The sequence below is a fragment of the Panthera leo genome, chromosome C1, assembly GCF_018350215.1.
Source record: "Panthera leo isolate Ple1 chromosome C1, P.leo_Ple1_pat1.1, whole genome shotgun sequence".
NCBI classification, from domain to species: Eukaryota; Metazoa; Chordata; class Mammalia; order Carnivora; family Felidae; genus Panthera; species Panthera leo.
In genome coordinates this window covers 68,241,240-68,266,178 of record NC_056686.1, presented here as the reverse complement: position 1 = coordinate 68,266,178, position 24,939 = coordinate 68,241,240, and the positions used below count along the sequence as shown (strand labels likewise).

The window sequence follows — 24,939 nt, the reverse complement described above, 5'->3', positions numbered from 1 at the left end:
CTGACTTGGTACAAAAGGAATGGGGTCCATGAGTTTCTCTCTGTCTCAGGAATCTGAATTAGGAAACTTGGGCAATTCCAGAATTAAGACAAAGAGCTGAAGCTGTCAAGGTAGAACAAGGCTGGGTGGAGTACGCTAAAGTCATCCTTAGGTCAAACTGTGAGGGGGAAGAAACCGTGGGCAATCAATGCAAAGGGAAGAAAGATCAGGAAAAGAGTAGAGAGGGGAAAAAAGCCAGTGAGTATCCTGAGATCTGGGAGCACAGCAAACAGATGCAAAGGGAACCCAGGACACGTAAACAGAGTCCCCCACCCCCCTGCTGCTCCAGACATCTTGGATCTGTGCCGGATATGCCTCTTTCAACCTCCACAGGGCAAACCAGGCAGGATGAATCCCCCTGAATCTCTGGGAGAGTCCAGTTTATTTTATGCCCAAACATCCATTAGTGCCACTTCCTTACCACCAATAAACCTGAATAAATCACCATCAGTTCACCTTTTTATCATATCTCACTGCAATTTTTTCCCAGTCTCTCATTCTTTCTCACCTAGACTGCTGTAAATGTCCTAGTTAAGAAGAAGGTATAAGGGGCAGGCAACAGGATGATCCCTACTCACAGGTATATTCCATTTGCAACCCCCCCCCCCCACCGTGTTTGAATTTGTGCTTTGAATTAGTTTCCAATGTTTCAAACTGTGGAGATACATCATTCAAAATCAATTTCTGGGGTGCCTGGATGGCTCAGTCGGAATAGCTGCGAATTTTGATAGCAGGGTCACAGGTTCGAGTCCCAGGTTGGGTACAGAGATTGCTTAAAAAAATGAGATCTTAAAAAAAAATCAATTTCTGACTTCTATTGGGGAAAACATAATCAGATCAACTGACAACATCTTCACATTGACAAAACATAAAAAAATGACAAAATAATCACCTGGAGCTAAGTAACATCTGTCCACTTTAGACAAGCATGCATTTTTCTAGTTTTGTTTTATTTCTTTATACTCTGCATGCTTCACTTGTCTATGTTAACTACCTGGCCCACAGGAACTGGTTCAACATTTTCTTTCTCTGCTTTCAATAGTGAACCCCATCTAACCCAAATAAACACTTCTAGAACAAAAATCTATAATCATAACCTTTGAAATTATTCAGTAATTATCCTGATACCAACATGACAGAATCCTAAACTCTTTTATAGGACCTGTCCTATACCACCCTCCCCCAACCTTGCACATGCACTGACCACCCACAATTCCCTACAGTTTTTAGCGGCAATGATTTACACATTCTAGTCCCTCTCCTGGAATGCCTCGTTCTTCTTCAGCTGCCCAGTTCTTACTCATTCAAGTATCTCTGCCAGAAAATGTTTCTTAACATACTCAGTTTCAGCTGGGTGTGTTCCCTGTGCACCTCTCTCTAGTTCCCTCATAGATGTTGTAACGTACTATAATTATTGTTCAGTCCATTAAAGGCAAAAGCCATGCCTAGCACACAGCACAGTCCTAGCACTTGCCAGGTGTTCAATAATTACTGACAAATAAATGATTTTTTTAAACATCTCATTTCTAAGCGTCAACAGTTCTGAAAAGTAGGGATTTTCCCAATTTTATAAAAATAAGAAAATGCAGGCTCAAGTTAAATAATTTGCACAGATTCACATAGCTGGTAAGTAAGAGTCAGAATCTGAACCAATGGACTTCACACCAAAACTTGCTGCCTCTCTCTCTCTCTCCCTCCCTCCCTCTCTCTCTCTCTCTCTCTCTCTCTCTCTCTCTCTATCTATCTATATATATATATATATACCCTTTCTATCTATCTATCTATCTATCTATATATATATATATACCCTTTCTCACTCCCATGGGAAACTCTGGTATGAATGTATTTTCACTACAGGATATGTCGATGAAAGGAAACAGAGACCAAGTCAATACAAAAGACAATAATGTCTAATCCTAAATCAAAGCTGACAAGAGAAATCCTGTGAAGTGTTCAGCAGTATCACTGCAATGTGACCAGCTGTCAAAATGCCACGACAACTTTCACAGTCCTAGGCAAACTAGAGGAAACTTCACAAAATCTTCATACTTAGAGTACTTAGCACTTCATTATTTTACCATAATGAGAAATGATTAGAAAAGAAGAAAATAAAAAAGCAATCTCCAATGCAAAATTTATTAAGATAATTCAATGCCCACCGGATAGGCAAAAGACAAATAACAAACTCTTTAAGAAGAATGTTTATGACTGTCAAGAAAACACAATTAACAGAACTAATTAAAGGATAATTTTGTGATTCAAATTGTTAAATTTCAAAAAAAGTAACACTCTTATAAATGCTTCAAGCACACATTAATTTGAGCAGTACTTAAACAACTTGTGATATAAATTCATAAAGCATAAAGAATTCTAAATTTTGGTTTTAAACATCATAATACTATACTACACAAGAATTTTCTGAAAAAAAGAGAAAAAAACCCACAATGATATCATGTAGTAGTAAACTAAGATCAAAAAGCCTAAAAAAACAAAAAACTCATCTTTAATATTCCTTGTTTAATATTACATTTGCCCTCATTGTTTATAATCTTTGAAAACCTCACTGTGTATCCACACAGGTTGCAGATCATAAAATGTTTTTAAAAGACTCAAAGTAAAGCCTAATTAAATGTTCTAGCGTTCTTAAAAACACTAACCCCCACATTTTTGTTCTCACAGTATCTCAGGGCCAACAAAATACTGACAACTATTGTTTTCAGTACATTAGAGAATAAAACCCTTGAAAGCAATAATCCTTTTTACACAGATGGATATAGATGTTTTCAGTGTTCTGTATGGCATCTTCTTGCCACATAAGCACCTGCAGTCTTGCATTGTCCTGCTCGGCATTCCTGAAAACACCTGGGCAAGCTGTTTACTAAAAAAACTAGACATTGGAAAAGATGAGGGATAATTAGCAAATAGAACTATTCCTGGCACTCTCTCGACATTAGCGCAGAACGGAGCTCCAAGCCGGCACCTGGTGAAGGGAACTGCTAGATGTGATAATTCCAATTTACACATTCAGCACAACATTCTGTCTGCCTGTCAATTTGAAACAGTTTCCTATTCAGTGATAACAGATACCCCAAAAGAATGCAGTGTCGAAATGCTGACATGAATTTTTTATGCACCAACTAGACCTTCTCTCCTCTGGACCAGCTGGATCTGCCTTCTTCACTCTTGGAATGGACTGACAGTTGGGTACTTTTTTCAAGTAGTACACCAAATTTATAGAGTAATTTTAAGTATCAGATCTTCATGCAGAATAAATACCAATAAAATGTCCTTAAGCATAGGTAAGAAAAATAGTTTAATGAAGTTGTGAAAAATTCACTGTGTATCTTAATTTATATTGTGCAGTACTCCTCAGCTGCCAAAAATATGAAATATGTATTTCCACCAAATACAAAATTTACTAATTTTTTTTTCTAAACTGACATAAAGAGAACAAAAGCAAGCAAGAAAAAGAGACAGACACACAGAGACAGCATGGTATATCGAATATTCATTTGCAAATGCTAAATAAAAAATACAGAGAAATCTGAACCTAACTCCATGCAGGTTTATTTTCAGATATTTTCATATGATCATAATTTGAAAAACTACTATATAAAGATAATTAAGCCAAATGTTATATCCAGGAAATTATTAATTTTAGACTATTTTCTTATTCCCTTCATATTTAAGTGACAAATACATGAACTATACTTACAAAGTTAGCTATTTTTTCCCACGTGTATATCAGATTATATTCCAAAATATCTCTCCCCATCATAAACTATACCCTCTCCTTCCAGGTAGCCACCTGGAGGATTATTCATTGTTCTAATAACGCAGCCACAGCTCAAGCATTTCTGGAATTCTATTCTTATATTTGCCGTATGAAATGGCAATGCATTCTTTTCAATTATTTTCAGTGACGCCAAACATTCATTTTAAGAATGAGCTGACTGAGACTTGTTAAAATAAATATAAATCATTCAGAAATTAAGTTGATAAAATAATGCTTCAATCTGAGAAGCACCATTATTGTTATAAAACAAGAGGTGGTAATAAACTATTAGATGTGAGGCTCAGAAACTAGCACTTCAGAAACCTCAAATCAATGCTGAGCGTGTCAGTGAAAATTTAAGTTTCCTGAGCAAACGTTTTAATTAGAAAGTACTTAATAGAAGTCCAGAATATATTATTTTTTAACTCACCATTCTAAGTGAAATGCTTTCTTCTTTAAAAGTAATGAATATAAAAAATATTTTCTCCAGTTGCACTATGCATTTACCCCAACTTCTACTAATAGACAATTTGTCATTTTTCTACATGGAGAGACAGGAATAGGGGATAGACACAGACAGCATGTTAAATCAGACATCCATTTGCAAATGCTATTTAAATAAAGAGACAATAAGACATTTTGGTAATGTACAACACTATAGCTAACACTGTTGTATGATATATAGGGAAGTTGCTAAGAGTAAATTCTGAGAGTTCTCATTACAAGAAAAAATTTTTTTTTCTTTTTTCTTTTTACTGCATCTATATGAAAAGACGGGTGTTAGTTGAACCTACTGTGATAATCATTTCACAGTATATGTAAATCAAACCACCAAGCTGTATACCTAAACTTGTAAGTAATATACATCAATTATTTTTCAATAAAACAGAAAAATTAAAGAAATTTGAATGCCAGTATACATATGCACACATATACATCCACATAAACATATACATACACACACATACATAAATATACATGTACATATAAACATATACACATATATAATTAAAAGGCATTTTATGAAGCCTCCCCCAGGAAAGCCATCAACTGTAATATTATAAGCCATAAACTCTTTAATAATAAGTACGAACATATTAACCAAAAAAGTAATAATTTTCAAGTGTGATGTTTAAGTCTATGTAAAATGTCATAATTAAACACCATTATCTATTATAATAATAAAATACCCTTCTTCTTACAGCTACACTAAAATTAAATAATTTTCTGGTTACTAAAAGAAGAAATTCATGAGCCAAGATCATAAGATTTCCTAAATGACTATAGAGATAGTCATTACTCATCATTTTAAGCTGATGCCTTCATAATTACTTATCCTCCAAAGCATTTTCTCAAACTATAGAAAGCAAATGGCAGTATCAGCTAGGTTCATCATTGGATTTCAAGAAAGAAGCTCTATTAGGGAACAGAAATCAACAATTAGCTAACTCAGATGTAGGTTATTACCATCCAGATAATTTAAAGAACTATCAAAATCACAGAAGAACTAAGGCTGCAGTCAGCAACTAGGGTTTGCTACCATTAAATGTGAAAGTATACTTAAACTCAGCTGTTAATCCCAAAGACTCCATTCCTGCATGCTACATTCTATGCATACACCTATACTGTATTTGTTTTTGATATTCACAAACTCATCACACTGTTTTTTGGGTGAGTGTTAGTGAAACTGCTGTACCGTGAATATATATTTAAAACACTGCTTTGGCACTAACACACCTTAAATGCATTCCTCAACTAGTTCAAATATTTTTCTAAGCACCATAGCACTATGAAAAAATATAGAAATAAGTAAAACACTTTCCCTGACCTCAAAGAATTTACTAAAACATATAAAAGAGGTATAGGAAGTGACTCCCTGCCCCCCCAAAAAAAACCCTAAGTGAAAAAAGAAAACTAAAATACCTATGAATTGCTCTAGCCACTTGTGGCTACTTAAATTTAAAACAATTAATATAAAATAAAATAAAAATGTATGTGTTCAGTCTCATTAGCCATAGTTCAAGTGCTCAATAACCACCTGTGGCTGGTAACTGACCCTCCTGGACTGTGCTGCTATATAAATTCAAAGGATTCCTGTCTATATGAGAAAAAAACATCCTAAAGGTACGAACTTTTGAAATGTATCCTAAAGAACAAATAGGCACTGAACAGGTGGAAGCATGGATTTCTTGGCATTGTTTTTAAGAAACACTTGTTAACATAGCTTGGCTGGAGCAGTAAGAGCACTCTGAAGTCAAAGTTCAGGTCCTTGAATTTTATGTTACGCCTTTCAGACTGGGTTTTACTCAGTGACAAACTGGTCAGAGAACTGACATGATTAAAGGAAATAATGCATATATAAGTATGTAAAGACAATGACTAATATACAATACATGTTCAAAAACTGAAAGAAGGGGTAAAAAAGGGGTAGGAGAGAGGAAGACGACAAAGAGGACCACAAAGTTGCTAAGAAGAGAGAACAGAACTGCTGGCTTTTAACTTCATTAACTGTATTAGACTAATATTAAACAGCTATAAGACTCTAGGGAAATGTTATGGTTAAGCCTCAAAGTGGTCTATTGATGCCAGCAAGTGTTTTTTTTTTTTTTTTTTTTTTTTGAGAGAGAGAGAGAGAGAGAGAGAGAGAGAGAGAGAGAGAGAGAGAAAGAGATCCTTAAGTAGGCTCTACGCTCATCACGGAGCCTGATGTGGGACTCAATCGGAGAACTGTGAGATCGAGACTCGCAGTCGATTCTCTTGAAAGAATCAAGAATCAGACAATTAACTGACAGCCACCCAGGTGTCCCAGCAAGCGCTTTTCTTACACTTCTCTCCAGCACATAGATTAGTAAGGAACCAAAGTAGCATCCATCACAAACAATCATAACTTAAGTTTACGTTGGAAAAGGTGTTCAAAATTATGGTGGGCTCTGACAGCGGGGAGAAAGACTCTGACAGCAGGGAGAAAGGAACTGTGAGTTAAATACTGAGTTGTCTATTCACTGTAGCACAGTGTCAACCATATTGCATGTCCTGGTGCTTACTGGTATATCACATTTCAAATCAATAATTGAGTATCTGATCTGTGTTCAATTGAAATGCATTCCAAAACACAGAAGAGCTAGTCATTCAAATTATTTATTTATATTTCTCTTCTAAAGCAATGTATTTGAAGATGTCAAAAATCATACATAAAGAATTATAAAGCAAACAGACACTGCTTATGAAGGTTTGTTTCTACTGTGACAAATTTATCTTTCATGTTTTACTAACACACATGTCTTAAGACATATTTATATATTTATCAGCATTACAATGAAGTAAATCTTCCCAAAGACCAAAATATTGTTTAAAATTAAACTCAGTTCAATCTTTTTTTTTTCCTTCCGTTTTTAGCAAAACTACTAGAAACATTTGTTTGGACCTTGTCGGAAGGGTTTCAATTTTACATCATTACGTTTTAACTTGACTAATCAGTTGAACAAAAGTACTTTATGTAAAATGATTCTTTTAGTTGCCTTAGCTACAAATCCCTGCAGGATACTATAATTGAAATCTACTCACGTAAGTTAGGAATAATTAGGGCCCCAAATTAAGCCAAACACAAAGTTAATTCAAATAGTCAGCTGCTGTCATTTAAATGGTTATGGAGTTTTATTGTTGCTTAACATTTCTGAATGCTTTTAAATGTACTTTGTTCTTCCAGTCTATATTTAGTATTTTAGTACAAATAGAAATGGGATCAAGAAGCAAAGATTCACCAGCCTGTAGACTAGAGTAACACCTATATCCAATCTTTGTCACTAAAGGTTTTCCACACAATTTTCGCTATCAGTCAATTAACAGCACAGTTGAAAGAATGGAGTGACAGCTCTCAAAGACAAGCTTTCTGGTAAATAAAGAGGGATCACAGAATGTACCCTGAGTGCCATTAATGCAGGAAAAGTAAGAGCTTTTGAAAGCTAACAAGGATAGTCTCTATTTGCCTAAACTCTGAAACAAAGCAATGGATTAAATAAGCTTCCTGTTATAAGCAAACAAAAGAGAAAAGATAATGTCTAAACCCCATACCTGCAGGAGGAGTTCTGAAGGCATGCTTTCAACTCTTTCAATAGTGACTGCTAATCAGTGTGAACTGATAAACTAAATATAGTAAAAGTTAAAATTACTCTTGTAATATTTCAGTTTTTCAGTGTTGTGGCAGTAAATCATTCTTAGCAATAGTTTGTACCTCCCAAGAGAAACTGGGATTTTTAAAAAAATAGAGGCCTATAGGTGTGTAACTTCTGAAGATCACTGGAAAGTTGCAGAGTCAGCATGACTTAATACTGTTTTTAATCTGCAATGGTAATGTAAAAAAAGCTGAAATACATTATTTTTTTCAATCAGCACCATTTAAGTTAAACAATGTGAAGCAACATATTTTAAAGTATATCTTAAATATTGTTGAGTGACAGCCTCATGAGGCAGGAAAATACACCAATGATCTGAAGCTATATGTCAAGTTCTACAGAAAGAAAAATGGACTGGCAGGAAGTAGACCTTGGCAAAGGGATGATCTCTGCAGACTTTCTTAGTTTCTCCAGCTGTAAACTGAAAAACTTCTATAACTACTAACCTCCAGTTGTGCTTCTAAGTCTATAGTTCTTCAATTCTACCAAAAACTAAAAACAAAAATACTTTGACCTCTAAGATACCTACAGAAAACTCTCTTTGTTTAAAATTTGCTATTTACTTACTTTCTATCCAGCTTTAAAATGCTGAATAATCTAATAAATTTCATGTAGAAATAAATGTGATTTGTGATCTGTATTATCATAAATCTAAAATAAATCACATCAGTAATCTATCTTTATCTCTGACAGGAAAAGTAAAAGCAGATTATGTCCACTACTAAAAATAAATAAAATCTTTGATTATGCGTAATGCCACAAAGTAGAAAAATCATTAAATAACCTTAAGCAGATAAAACATCTTTAAGCTGTTTTTGATAACCAGTGTACATTCCAGTACTCTCATCCTCTACTCTCTCAGGAGGCTAACACGTCAGGGTATTAATGCAAAAGTGAAAATTACAACTCTTAGTTTTTCTAAATATGTGGACTTTGAAAAATTAGGAAAATATAAAGTTTTTCTAAATGGGTTAAGAAAATATACAACTTGGCCTTACATGATTTTATAATATTACTTTAAGTAATAAAGTAATATTGTAGTAAAATGCTATTAAAAATAATGTTTCCATATAACACAGAATGAAAGTAGGACAGATCAGTGGGGAACAGAAGGAAATATTAGGGAGAAAGGGTCAGGCTGCACTGTTGCTCAGGGATTTTTCAAAACAAATCATCAGATAAAAGGTCAATCGAAAGCATATAAAATTGGATTAGAAGCATAACCAAATATAAAAATGTTCAGTAAAGTTTCAAGATAGCTCAGTTCCTTTTTTAAATAAAATAAGTTATAAAACTGAAATTGATGTTTTTCTGTATTTCAACTGTGCTGTTAAGGTTAGAAACAAACCCTTTTGCACGGGTAGAAAATCACAGTCATGAAAAATCTGATTTTCTAGACTAAACATTTTTATAACCAAAACTCCTTGATTCAGATGTCCTCTCACAGGCCAGCAACCTCAGCATCACCTGGGAGTTTATTAGAAATGCAGACTCTTGAGGCCTATCCCAGATTACTGAGTCAGAATCTACATTTTAACAAGATCTCCAAGTGATTTACCTGTGCATTAAATTTCGAGTGGGCACTGCTCTACATAAACAAGATTAAAAACATCCAGCACGACTGCCTTAAATTTCTTCTTTTCCTGTACACATCTCTTCCTGACTCATCCTCTACCTGAACATACTGCACACTCTACTTTCCTAGATAAGCATTCCTGTCCTTGTACTGGATCCCATTTCTGCCTGGAAACAAACTCAGACATCCAACATATCTACTTAAAACAACAAAAAAAGAAAATCATAAAAAGTGCTTTCCTTAAACACTTCTCTTAAAATCCAAGATTGCTCTCTCCCCACTACCACCAGCAACAACCCCAGCCATCCTTTTTATTGTGTTTGACTAAGTTAAGAAGCCCTGACTCTTTCTTATAAACTTATTATATTGTCTCTAATCAAAAGCTAAATATTAGATGTATCTACCACCTGGTTTAGATTTTAATACTACAAAGAAAAAAAAGAAGAATCGGGAAGGGGAGAGAGAACTAATGATTAATACACACACACACACACACACACCACACACGCGCGCGCGCGCGCACACACACACACACACACACACACACAGAGATAGCTACAAAACAGTAGTAAGAAGCATTCTATAAATACCCAGCAAAATAAATGAGAATTTTACTTAATCTCTTTTAGATTAAACCCATACGCAAAACAAAACTCTGCTACCCTTGAATCCCTCTATTTTTTCCAGAAAACTTCTTGTGTTTCTTGACACTCTACAATTCCTAAAATTCAAACTTTATTTTTACTATGGGGTATTTTAATTGCTGCTGTCATGCTTTTTTTACTCATCTCTCACAAAATTGTTATCCCTTAAAAATGTAATTTATTAAATAGACTAGGTGCAAAAAAATAAGCAGATAAGAGAACTATTACTGGAATCAGAATAATGACATTTAATCATAGTTCAATCTGTGTAGAAAGAAGTGTTCATTTCTTTTTCTTTTTGAACTTAGTGTCCATTATGCTTTTATATGGGTATGTCTTAATTTTATCTACTTTGTTAGTTAAATTGATTCACACCCAATGACTTAATATTAGTTCACTTAAATTAATTGAGAACTCTCAACTAATAACAAAGTCAACTCCTAATGGCTTAAAAATTTAAATAAAAAATTTAAGTAAAAACACGGAGTTACAGAGAAATGCCAAGTGAATAAATACTTAACCAATATCAAGAAATGGACTTTTAAGCATAAAAATAATGGCAGATCTCACAAAAGAAAATAAATATGCATCAAAAAGTAAGAAAAGAAGAAAAAGAAAAGCAAATGAAGTAAAATATTGATAACTGTTAAATTTGTGATTATTTTGTAAATATTTAAAATTTTCATTAAAAATTAACCAGAACGAAATGAATTATAAGGCAAGCAATTGTTTTTTATAATAAAAATGACAAAGGGATATTATCATAGAGTTTGAAGAATAAGAAAAACTGCACCAACATACAAAAAATTTCACATCATCCAAAACCAGTTTTGAAGATGTCCACGTGCCTGATGTAATAATCAAAATTCTAAAATTCTAGTCTCAGGAAATAACCAAATATGAAAGAAAAGATTTAGATAGATATTTACTATAGTTATACTTGAAACAAATTAAGTTCAAATAGCCAATAAGTAGAGACAGGGGATTAAGTCATTTTTGACATATAAATAATAAATTACCATGCTGGTCTTAGAATCCGTTATCTAAACATATAATGACATGGTAATACAGGTTATGATAATATAAATGAAAAACCAGAATAGAAAAGCATATGGACGTGAAGAACCTAATTTTGTTTCATATATCATAATTTTGTTTTATCCATATCAAGAGTGTTGGGAAATAAAACAAAAAAGAAGTGTGCTGTGGTAATATCAAGGTCCTAGAATTATGAGCAATTTTAAATGCTTATTCAACTTCCTAATTTTTTTATCTCTTCTCATGAGAACATATTACATTCAAAATCAGAAGGCGGGGGAGGGGGGAAGTACTTTTAAGAAAAGAAAAGCCCTCCAAGCAAGAATAATGGCAGACATAAAAGTCAAACTCAGTAGAGTCCCATGCTGATAAGAAGGGATTATAAATGTTCTTTTTGCTTCCTGAAGCTCTGATATGGAATTCCCTTCTCAGTCTTACATTTTAGCCAAGAGATCCCAGGGCCGGGGCTAGGTATTCTCCTGGAATCACTTCTGTCAAGTTGACAAAAGGAGTTCAAGAATAGGGTTGAAAGATGTCATGAGATATTCACTAATCCACATTGATGTCTAATACATGTAGACCGCACGGCTGTCATATGTCATTCTCTGTCATGCAGGAGGTGAAAAGAAAATAAAGAGTACCATAGGGTACCAAGCATATGTTTCAGTAAAACATTCCCTTAGTAATGTGGCAGATAAATCGGTTCTTGGAGACATACCAGTTCTACATTAATACTCAGAAGTGCTCAATCATTTGTATCATCGTATTCTCTAATACCACAAACTAAATATACAGCATATAAAAAAGCGAAAAGGTATATTAATTCAAAGAATGAAGCAAAAGATTCATCAAAACTGAAATTAGTAAGAAGTAATTAACACAATTATTGTTTGGTGAAATTAAGATGCTTTCCATGTTTCCTGTGATTTTCATTAAGCTACTTTTAATAACACTGTTGATTCTTTCAAAACTATAACAATAACTGTGACAAATGCCTACTATGGATATAAAATCAATATTTCAAATATTTACTCTAGTATAGACAAGTTCATAACCTCTTTTAGTAAAGTATTATTTCATAACGACAGATTTATTTACTTAGCATTGGATACAGTCTTTTCTGTCAGAAAACAGGCTTGTAAAAATTAAACAGCCAAGCAATACAATGTTATTGAGGTCTATCGGGTGGCTATTGTGTGAGACACACTGATTTATAACACTTTTCTACCAGGAACAGAACTAGGAGTGCATCAACATAGACTGTGAATCAACAAACCTTTTCTGACACTGGAAAAGAAGCAAAAGAGAATGAAATAGGGTAGAGAGTGGGAAGAAAAGTAGGAAGAAAGTCTCAACAACCAAGCACTGGAATTTAACCTTTAATATATGAAATATGGCATATGTTGACACTGAATATTGATACATACGATGACAAAAGTATATTCTACACTAACTTTACTAAAGATGCCAGTTCCTCTTATTAAGTTTAGTCTTATTTTTTCAATTGTGAGTCATATCCTGAACAAATATACCTTGTTCTTGAATCCTGGTAGTAACACTATAATGCATTTGGTTTTTAGAAAATTAAGAGGCAGTATTATATAATTTGTAAATGGCATTAATATTTTTATTTTAAAAACAGAATTACATCACTACTTATGCAGAAGAAAGCTGCTGCAGTCAGATTACCTTACACTCATATAATACAATAAAGTATCTTAAGAGCAATATAGTTAGGTACTTTTTCAAGGAGTAAAATCACATTGACCTGCACTAAACATATAAATAAAATCATTATTAAAAAAACAATGCACTGTTTTAAACCACTGTTAATTTACATAACTTGTGAATTTAAAAACTAAGGTTACATTTGAAATGCAGCCAACACAGATATGCTGTACAATTCCTATTAATTTAATGGGAGTTCTCACTCCCATTAAGTTTAATAGGTGTCATACGGCCAAATCTCCACATACCTGGCTGAAAATTTACCTCCTAGCTTTCAACTAATCAAAAATATCCTGAAGTGAACAAAAGTAGTCAATTTTGCTAGACTGGGAAATCCAAAGTCCCTACAGTAAGTCAATTCAGCATTTTCATAGCAATGGCCATGTAGTTATTCCCAACAAGAAAAAGAACAAGGTTATCACAATGAGAAGAGATAAATTGAAGCAAAGGTTTAGGAGCTCTGAAAACATTTACTCTTAACAGAAAATATGTACTGTTTCTTACAATCTGGAGCCAATTTTTCCATTTTTTTTTCCTTCTCAATATACTGTCGAGAGAGAGAGAGAGAGAGAGAGAGAGAGAGAGAGAGAATCCTTTTTTAGAGCCTAAAATTATGCCCAAGGAGCTTGATCACACGAATAAAAAGCCATGAGAAGACTAAATAGTAACTCCCAGTAATCAACTGGTTACTACTTCTGAATCACAGTGAATTCATAATTTCTTTTCAAAAACTTTTAAAAAAGTGACTTCATATCCACACCCATGCACCCCTACGCCTCACCTCAACCACCCACACAAAGACAATATGACAATGGTTAAGAGTGATACTAAGCAACATCAGCACTGTCCCTAAAAGTTGTCAGAAATGCAATGTTTGGGCCCCACTTCAGACCTTCTAGGTGATTCTGATGTTCCTAAGAACCACTATTATACTTTATTCCACACCATACTGTTCTCCATTGATTTTTTTCTCCACCACCACGCTCACCACTGTCTTGACATAGCTTATTCAATTCATATTCAGTCAGCTCAAGCATCATCACTTACAGCTAGAAGCCCTTCCTGGTATATATCCACTCATCCACCTACCCTTCATCCCAATGCTTCTGTGAATATCATCATCATGGCACTTACCACTCTGTTATTACAACAGTTTATTATCCTCTCTCTATTAAGACTATGACTCTCTGTAAAGATTTCCGTTATTTATGTAATGGATATAAAATGAGTACCTATTATAAACCAGGCATTGTTCTAGGCACTTGGGCACATTGATGAAATAAACAAACAAAAATGATTATTGCCCTTGTGATGCTGACACAGTGTGTGTATGAATATAAATTTTATACATTTTTCTTATTATGTGTATGTAAATAAAAGAATGAATGAATGAAGGCCTGAATTATTTTCATCTTTCTTAAGTTTAACCTTGGGATAAAAGCAATTATTCCTTCCAAATTATGGAACAGTCCAAAGGAAATACATACATGCCCAAAATAGTTTTTATTTCATATTTAACCCCTGGATCTACTTTTTTCTGCCACTCAACTAAGCAAAAAGACCCTACAGCCAAACATCATTTTTAGTAAGGTATCACTAATACAAAAGTCATTGTAAAATATGCTTAGAGAATTAAAAGTACAATTAAAATTGGTAAGACGCTATTCCTACAGCAGTATTCTTAAATTTTCTCGATACATGTCAATGAATAGGTGAAGTTATATCTTGCATATCTAGCATTTTCCCAGGCATAATTTTTTTGAAATATGGATAAACAACAATGAAATTTAAGCTAATTAACTAAAATTTTGACTAATGAAATCTAATTAAATACTCACTGCATAAAGAATTCACCCTGAAATCCATTTTACTGACTTTGCTGAAGAACTGCCATTATTTGTAACTTGTCACTTGAGCAAGCCTTCACATGTCTGACTTAGGCTTGCCAGGGCTCCATTATATAGCATAATTTAATTCTCTAGGACACAAAAATTCAATTTACTTTCCTACTTACTGATACATGATTCCACAGTGGTTACTCTGCTTATAAAAATTGGCCAAAAGAATCAAAGCACATCAGTTTCTCAACAAAACTGGTTTTTGAAGGGTTTGAGATTAGTTCTCTAAGAATAAAATCAATTCTAAGAAAAACCTACAGAATATTTTGAAAGTCTGATCTTTTATAATCATTTTTTATTTGGAAATTCTAAACAATTTTCAAAAATACACAGGGGAGAGGAGTCTCTAAGAATAAATACAGCATTGTTCTTATTTCGCAGAAACAAGTAAATTTAATGGGCGAGACTTGATTCTTAAACACTAGTTGACAGAAGACAGAGATAAAGGGAGATAAGCTAATTCTAGCAATTAAACCTTTATATAATTAGGCTTTACTGTGGTAAAACTTAAAAAACAAAAGTGTTTAGTGGTTTGCTTGCTCTTTAATATGTACAGAAAACATGACATATTTATAATGTTCGTCTGAATATAAAACAAATGAGTCCTTGCAAATGTGGAAATTTACCTCTCAGACATATAGATGTAAAATAAATCCAAAATTGTTTGGCCTTTAAAATAATATACTAAGGTGAAACACTATTGTAAAGAGGAGGAAAAATAGAAGCCCTGAAAAGGCAGGCCTATATAATACACAGGCTTGTTTTGTTTTAATCTTATTTAGGTACTATTGCTTAAAATCCAGGTCTGGTTTATATTGAAAAGCCAGAAGACAAGCAAAAGCAGGCTAAATACTGGAATGGCAATCATGGGTCCTCCGGCAAGCTTTTTCCTGCCTACTGCAGACCTCCACTGGACAGCTGCACTCAGGTTACTTCCCCTCCTAGGCCCCCGTAGGTACTTGAGGTTTCCAGCCCTGCACAATACCACGAGCTCCTCAAGAGCCTGAACTGTGCCTCCTGCACTGCAGAATCTTAAGCACCTGGCTCAATTTAGTCACTCAATGAATGAGAAAGAAAGGAAGAAACCATCTAGGAAACTCTACCTGAGTTTTATCTGTAAGAATCCGGAAACCAATACAAAAAGCGCTCATCTCTGTGAGATTTGAAAAGGGCTCTGAAGAAACTTAATGGCTGAATGGTTAAATTTATAACTCCTTTCCTGCGTTCTCATACCTAACTTTGATTGGGTTTCTCTATAGGTGTTCACAGAATATTATCTGCTTTCTGGCAATAAAGGACTATCATGTCATGTAAAACTTTTCTAAGACAAAACCATGTGATGCTGGATCAGTACTCTAACAGTGTGCATTAAGTGCGTGTACTGTCACAGCTAGCAGTGTGGGCTCCTCCTAAGTTCTTTTTACCCGTAGGAGGGAACTGCTTCAAAAGCAACACCCCCTGGCCTGATGCGCCAAAAATGAAATTTCTCTTAACGGCAGATATGAATCTTGACCTGATAGGTGACACTAGAAATAAAACTGCAGTATCTCATGAAAAAGTCTCTCTCTGCTAGCCCCCCTGTTGAGTTAAGCTACTGTGCCAGCAAAGTGGTCTCTATCTTGATTGGAAAAATTTTCATTATGTGGACTAATGAGCCATTGGTCCACACCTGGAATCTTTTTTAAACGTATAAAAACATTCAAACATAGCAGCAGGAATTCAGTTAGTGCACCCCCCCACCCCGAAAAAAAAAAAAAACGATGTAAAATTATGGACTATATACACAAGATTTTCATTAACAATCCAAGCCAGAGATTCACATTATTAAACTCATTTTCTGCTTGTTGTCTATCATGACAGTACTATTCACTCAGACATACTACATTTTACTGTTAGATTTGATGTATCCTTCAAAAAAAAAAAAAAAGATTTGATGTATCTTTCAATTCTGATGCACAGAGCAGTATCTTCTAAAAACAGAATCTTAACCCTGTTGTAACTTCTGAGTGTGACTTAAATCCAAGTGAACATTAACTACTTTCTGAATATAGAATTTATTTTAAAATATTTCTAAATTTGTTATTTATTTGAATTATATTGTTAAGTTATGTCAACAGACTGAAAGTAGGGGACTGGGAGGGCAAGAAGAAAATGATGAAACATAATTTTGGAACAAGTAATTCAAATAAAATTCTTTCAGCAAAATTAAATTAACACTTTGAAGCTCATCACAAAGATGCTGGAAAAATAAGCTTCTACTAGTTCACACCATGCCTCTTTTTCTCCACCCATCGTTTTGTTAGTAGGTATGAAGTGAATCACTTAAAAGTACATATAAACCAATTTTTAAATTCTAAAATATTTTCTTCAATGATATTTAATTGGGACAAATAAAATCTATGCATGTCTCAGGGATTTTGTACTCTTCACAGATTTTACAAGATTAATCTATTTTCACGCTGAATATATAACTGCCACTACTAAATAGCTATAAAATTAACATATCTTAGCTCTATATTAACTTCTGACCTGCTCTGTAAAAAGCACCTGAAAGGGTGTTATTTTCACATGAAAATAGTATGTAAGACTAAAGAAATAATGGATACCAGGAAATCCATATAGTAATTAATAAATGATGGTTCTGATTAATTGAGCCTCAAAAATATATTTACTTCTTTAAAAATCAGGTCCATCTTCAAAAAGATATAAATAAAATTCAAAATGAAGCACTACAAAAAATGCATATTCCAGAAGATATGAAAAAAAAATTAAGAGTTTTAGACCTAAACTATAACTCTACTCAAGAAGCAAACAAAACATGAAGTGCAAAAGTTGATACAAAATACTTTCTATTTTACTGGCATAAATTTAGTCAGTGTAAAGTATATACCAAAGCAAAGCTTTCATTTTCTCAGGATTATTTACAATAATATTATACAAATGTAAGTGAAATATAAATTCAGACTACTAGCACTAGTTCTTCTGGACTACAACTGTGTGTAATGAAAATAATTCAACTAACAAAAAAAAGAATTTGACTTTCGGGAAATCTTTTTAACAGCTACTTTTTAAAATAATAAACCTCATTCTAGCCACTTCCATGTAGAGAAGATTGCATAGTTTAAATTAAGTTCGCCCAGATTTAAAAAATAAAATTTAAATTGCATCTTACCTTCTGTATTCGGTAAGAAGCTGATTATAATGACAAACCACAGACTTCGCATTCTGCAACCAGAAGACACCATTATTGATCCCTTTAAATATTTTCTTTGTATTCCTTAATGAATCTAGTTATAAATGCCCAGCTTCATCGAACCCAGCAGTCTGCATCATTGATCGTCATATCTGAAAAACAAACAAATCCATCATTTACTCTTATGGTCCTGCTACGTCACAAAAAATAAATGCAAAAATAATAACAGCCAGCAACTCTCTGTCTCTCCCTCCCGTCTCCTCCTAATTATAAAAAGATAAATGGTATATATTTTGATTCTATATCCAATATGGGAGCTGCTCCTACATACTGGATATCTGAGCTTTACATAAAGAAAATGATCAAAGCTCAAAAAATCATTTATAGATAACCATGACATATGAATTCATAGAATAGTTATGTAAATCCCTAATGACCATTTTTCTCCGAAAAGCTTAGGAAGTCCTTCTAGAAAAATACACCTGTCTCCTTTGCCACATATCAGTCTTTTTATCAAATTACTAGCTTTAGCATATAAGCCTCTAATAAAATGTTATCAATACATAAATGTTTTTGTGTTTACTGATGATAACAGCAATATTATCTACTATTTTATCCTGTTATATTGTGGGTCAGATTAAAGATATAATTAAGCAGTTTATTTTTCTATACAAGGATGTACAATTTTTAACACATGGGTGTACATTAATTTATATAATAATAGCATTCCAGAACCACATTCTTAAACACCACGTATCAAATTGCTATAGCTATTCACACAGGTACTAGTTTAATAATAAACAGTCTCTTAACTATTTCAATGTTTTAGATTTTCATATGTATTTTTTATAGCACAATATATCTTAGTAAGATTAAACCTATATCCTTGACTAGGTTGGTCCATCCACTGGGACCCAAATAAAAACCTCAAGACCATGATGATTTTATCTCCAAGGTTGTCGCACATTTTTCTTTAAATGGGACCTGGAACCAAGTCTAATTCTGACTGGCCTTTACAATCCAGTTCTTCAACTGGAAAGAATACAAAAACTTAAGGTGCATGACTTAATCAGTATTTCTCAGTTCCTAGGATCACATGAGACCAGGTTATTTGCTAATAGGTTCTAGTGAAGTATTTCGCTTCTTTCTAGGGTAGCAAGAGGAATCAGAGTAAATACTAGCCTGACAATACACATAGAATGCAGACAGTTCTCAAATACATCCGGTCTCCTGGTCTCGCCTTGAGGGTGGAAAAATTACAAAATTTATTCTTTTAAAGAGATATCTTAACAGTTTCTTCATATTAACTTCCTGTAACTTTCTTCTAAGTAATACTCATACAAATTTTCTCAATCTACCCTTAATCTGCTGCAGATAAAGAGTTTTTAAAAGTGGAGTAGCGTAGTAAGGGGAATATCCCTTATTCTGAAGTTGTATCTATAAAAAAATAAGTCTTACATAATTTAGATGCTGACACTAAAGCATAAAGAAAATTTAGAAAACAAATTTTCCTAGATAACAATGGAGTTCTCTTTCACATTATCTAAGCTACTCTGCATTTGCTACACATTTTACATATCATATGTGGTTCTATTAGCAGTTTACTATATTTGACTATCAGTTCACTATATTCTATTATCAGTTCACTATGATATAACTTCAATGCAAAAGCAGCCATATTCTAAATAGTTGGGAATACTTATCACACTACAAAGTCACTACCTTGCATTACCAATAACCACAACAAAAAGAATGTAAAAAATTAATCTGAAGCTCTTATCTAGTATTTAAATATAAAGATCCATAAAATCACAGATGAAATTAGCAAGGTATTTCCATAATACCTTTTGTATAGCATTGTTTGTGTAGCATTTTGTTTTATCATGCCTATGATTTCAGAGATAAAACTGCTTCCCTATACATCCCTCCATGACCCAGAAGAGCCCAATTTTTTACCTCTCTATGAAACTACTGAAGACATTTAGGTATCATGACAAAGGGGGTCAGAAATGGTATTACCATTTCTGAAGTGTTCTGAGAACACTTCAGATGATTGTCTGTCCAAAGAAATAAGACAAAAACAAAGGAAAGAGCAAACTTCCTCTCCTGAATGCCAAAATATAAAAAGAAGAATGACATATCAAAAATTAATCTGCTGCGGAAACATGGCACACAACTGTGTAGAAGTGGCTATCTCTCTACTCTTTTTTCACACAGAACTCCCAAAGACTATTCAAAAGACAAAACCAAAAGTAAACGTGTGGTTTACAACTGCTGTGGCAAAGTACCTGCCTTAAAACTGCAAGCTATTTTATACAAAGCATAAAGAGAAGTCAGAAAATTTCATGGCCCGTCACACTGGAAAGGCGAATCAAGGAACAATTTCTTATATCCTCCATATTGTTCAATGATCTGATCAAGCAATTAGAATGATTTTAATGTGTGGATGAGACACATTAATTAGTACAAGTAAAATGAAGTCAGCCTCTGGAATGCTCCTGATTTGAGCAAAAAGAACTCTAGCTGTCCAAGTTCTGCTTGTAATGAGCATTTTCATTTCAATGACATGCATACAGGCTGCTTGCCCACAAGCACAACTCTTGAACACATTTCCACTTTCTTAAAGCGATCCAAGATTAGTCTGTCTTCGGTCATCTGCTATTTGAAAGAGCCCTTGTTTGTGGGAAGAAAGGGAAGGAAGAAATCAGAGACTGATGACTGCCTTGTAGGAAACAGCTGCCAAGATAGGAAAACCTCTGTTAGTAAGGGGAGAACGAGGAGGAAACCGCACAAGCAAGACCTCTTTTGTGGTCTTTGGCCGGGACAGATATTTCATGAACAGATTTTAATGATACTAAAATTTCAGCGTATTCTTAAGGTTTGAACGTGAAACACAATTTTAAGGTTTGAGAATGTGAAACACAATTCTAAAATTACACTGTAGTCAATTATGAGGCTTAGTATAAATGACTATTTCTAACAAACAGAAACCAGTTCTGGAATGCAATAAAATCATAGCTTCCTTTATGCAAATAAAGCTTATGTCCATCTGTCTGTGCAATAAGCAAAAACAGAATTAAATTCTTTTTCATTCTATAAGCTACATCCAATCACTTTCCATCAAATAAAATCATTTACAAAAATTCAAGCTTTAAACGCAATTTTGAAAACTAAGTCAAAAGATTTTACTGCTGTGATCCAAATTAAAAACAACCTTCCATTAAAAAAAGTTAATGAAATTTGAAATACTTAACAAACCACAATCAGTTAAGGGTAGAATGAATAAATAATCAAACATGGTGAAACTAATCTTAGGAAAAGCATTGCTCCTCATCAAAGTGGAGGCATAGGACATTCACAGGCATAAATGTAGCTAACAGACCCCTCCCTTCAAACTTCTTTTAACTACCTGCAAAATGAAGCTCAGTAAAACCTTCTAATGCAAAACAAAAACAAGGAACAAAATCAGAAGAAAGCTATTAAATTTCCTTTCAGAGAACAGAAAGATTAAGTAATTCTCCATATTAATAACCAGTTTTTCTTGGGATGCCTGGGTGGCTCACTCAGTTAAGCGTCTGACATCGGCTCAGGTCATGATCTCACGGTTTGTGAGTTCGAGCCCTGCATTGGGCTCTGTGCTGACACCTCAGAGCCCGGAGCCTGCTTCAGATTCTGTGTCTCCCTCTCTCTCTCTGCCCCTTCCCGGCTCACACTGTGTGTGTGTGTCTCTCTCTTTCTCTCTCTTAAAAATAATAAACATTAAAAAAATAATAACTAGTTTGTCCTTAGATTTTAGAAAACATTTTTCCAAGAACTCTGGTGAGGAATTGTGACTATAAAGGCAGCTCAAACTCCTCATAAAGCTAAGTAATGGTTCATTTCTTAATAAAACCCGAAACAGGGTAAACTATGATTTTTATGACCAAGATTTTTAAATATCCAACCCACTTCTAATGTACAATCTTGTTCTTACCCTTCAAATAAGAAGATTCAAACAATTTCATCCTAGTCCTATTGCTACCAAACCTAAGATTTTTTTTTAAGATCTACATGTCCTCCTACTCTGTCATGTAAAAAGTCAATTAAAGCATCATTACTACTAACCCTTCCAAAGCCATACAAATGACTTCAGGAATATGCCTCAGCATTGTTTATATTCCAATACTCCTCAATGTTTTATACACTACTTACTTATACACTACTTAAGTAAGTAAGGTGCTCTCTTTAAAACAGTAACCTGCTGGGGCACCTGGGTGGCTCAGTCGGTTAAGCGTCCGACTTCAGCTCAGGTCATGATCTTGTGGTCTGTGAGTTCGAGCCCCACGTCGGGCTGTGTGCTGACCACTCAGAGCCTGGAGCCTGTTTCAGATTCTGTGTCTCCCTCTCTCTCTGACCCTCCCCCGTTCATGCTCTGTCTCAAAAATAAATAAACATTAAAAACAATTTTTTTAAACAGTAACCTTATATTTATTAGCTGCATGAAACATCCCAGGCTTTAAACTGTCAACAAAATTAGGAAAATACTACTAATCAGTTTTAATATTCAGGTATTTATGTTATAGTACCAGGAAGTAACATTTAACCTCGTATGTGATGATGCCTGTCTGGCAAAAACAGAAACAGTTTGTTTATAACTATCAGTGAAATAAGACGATTAATAAGAGAAAAAGATAATTTCAAATTTTCAAAAACTGGTTAACTAATAAGGTTGATATTGTATTAAGAGTAAAGGCAATATAAAGATTCGTATCTTAAGCTTTGTCTTTGATTTCCATTCACGGACACTGAAGTATGGAGACCACTGGATGCTACACCCCAAACAACTAAAAGCAAGAGGAGAACAGGGAAAGAAAAACACCATCTAAGCATGAGACCTACCAAAGTCACCCATCCTCGTTATTATGCACTAATGCTGTATACAATGAAACCTTAATGCTTCATTCCACGCACTAAATGTATGTCCGTGCTAAATGAAAGCCAAAGGAAGCTATACAAAATCCGTCTTTCTAATCTTATTTGTGCTATAAAATTATAATAATTATGGAACAGAATTTACGAGCAAAAGAGAGCTGTTCTTCTATATTTAGCCAAAACAAACAAAACAACAACAAAAAAGGATAATACTAACCCCACTGTGCCCCCGTGCAAAGGCTTAGAAGATGAAAAATAAAACACCGTTTCATTTCAATTTAAACCTCATTCAGGGTGTTCACTTTCTAGAAATATCTTATGCGCAATCCTGACAGGCCAGAATTCCCCCTTCTTGTTAACACCGGACAAAACATCGACACTCTTGGGAGTTTTCTTTCAGTAAGTTGTCTAAGTAAACCCTCGCTATTGCTAATCGGTGAGCTTATTTTAGCTCTAGACATTCAACGTTCTTTTGCGTTGAAGTTTATTTTCCTTCCCTTCACAGAGATTGTTTGGGGCTGGGAATGCTGACAGAGATCCTAAAACCACGCGGCCCATCACTGGTCACCACCCTCTTTCTCCATTTCATTTCTGTGGACACTGAAATCAAGCCCGGAGTACTTTAATTAAACTATTTCTGCCAAAGTCCCCTTAACATGCATCTCTGGTCTTACCCTTTACTGAAACTTCTGCACTGTGAAGAAATAAATTCTTCTAAGAGAGGTCTTAGAGTAGAAAGGAGAAGAGTTCGGGAATGCTCCTAGTAAATTACATCAGCAATCCGCTAGAACATCGACGAGCCATGCTGAGCATGCAAAAAAGGCCTGTAACTGTGGGCGCTGGAGACACAGCGCGGGGCAGTCCGCCATTCTCTTCATTAAAATCCTTCCAGTTGAAATAATAAAAACAAATTGCTGTCATTCTCAAACCAATGTAGGGGCCATTTTATGACTGAACATAAACTTGCAAATTGAGTCTCAAAAGAAAAAAAAAAAAACACGAAGTACATGCCCCATTCAAAGTATTACCATACAGATCATAAAAAGTTGATGGCTTCCCCAACTTTTCTACCAAAAAAAAACCCTCATAAATATGGTTTTTTTTAACATTTTGTATATATTGTTAAGTTATAATCCACCTACAATACGAGAAGTTAGCTTTTTCCCCATTTGGGGGAAAGGGAAAGCTATTTTTTTTCAAGTTTATTTATTTTTGAGAGAGACAGAGCATCGAGCTGGGGAGGGGGCAGAGACAGGGAGAGAGAGACAGGATTCCAAGCAGGCCCCACGCTGACAGGCTGACAGGGCCAGAGGAGGGGCTCTATCTCACCAACAGTGAAATCATGACTTGAGCCAAAATTAAGAGTCTGACACTCAACCAACTGAGCCACCCAGGCGCTCTGGGAAAGCTATTTTTAAATGGTGGCAGTCTCCAACTTTAAGACATTTCCTTATAACTTTTAACTTCTAGTAGTCTAGAATTCTGATGCAAGTTTTTTGGTGAAATACAAATTATGGGTACTGCAACTGGAAATTATTTCTTGAGTGCATACTATGTATGAAAGAAACACTCTATTAGACAGGTGTCACTAATCTTTTATTAGGTCACTATTATAAAGATCAGAAATCTGATCTTCATAGTTGAAGTTATTCAGCTAGCAAGTGGCAGAGCTTGAATTTTTTTTTAATTCCTTTTTCTTTTTTGATGTTATTTTTCCATTTTGAGAGAGAGAGAAAGTGCACACATGAGCAGGGGAGGGGCAGACAGAGGGGGCAAGAGAATCCCAAGCAGGCTCTACACTATCAGTGCAGAGCCCGATGTGGGGCTCAAACTCACAAACCATGGGATCATGACCTGAGCCAAAACCAAGAGTCTATGCTTAAGAGACCCTCACCCCTGGGAGATTACATTCTATTTCAAAAATAACCCTTTCTGCACCTTTTGGGATGAGCACTGGGTGTTGTA

The 24,939-nt window shown here is 34.4% G+C and overlaps 1 protein-coding gene across 9 annotated transcripts in view; it reads right to left on the bottom strand.

Moving 5' to 3' along the window:
• The window catches only part of ADGRL2 (adhesion G protein-coupled receptor L2), a 188,612-nt gene that overhangs the window by 133,820 nt on the left and 29,853 nt on the right, over positions 1–24,939 (bottom strand). For all 9 annotated transcript variants that reach the window (XM_042952369.1, XM_042952368.1, XM_042952371.1 and 6 more), the window contains exon 2: positions 18,043–18,215. In XM_042952369.1, the coding sequence (XP_042808303.1) occupies positions 18,043–18,115 (73 nt within the window). In that variant the 5' untranslated portion in view covers positions 18,116–18,215. The remainder of the gene's footprint in view (positions 1–18,042; positions 18,216–24,939) is intronic.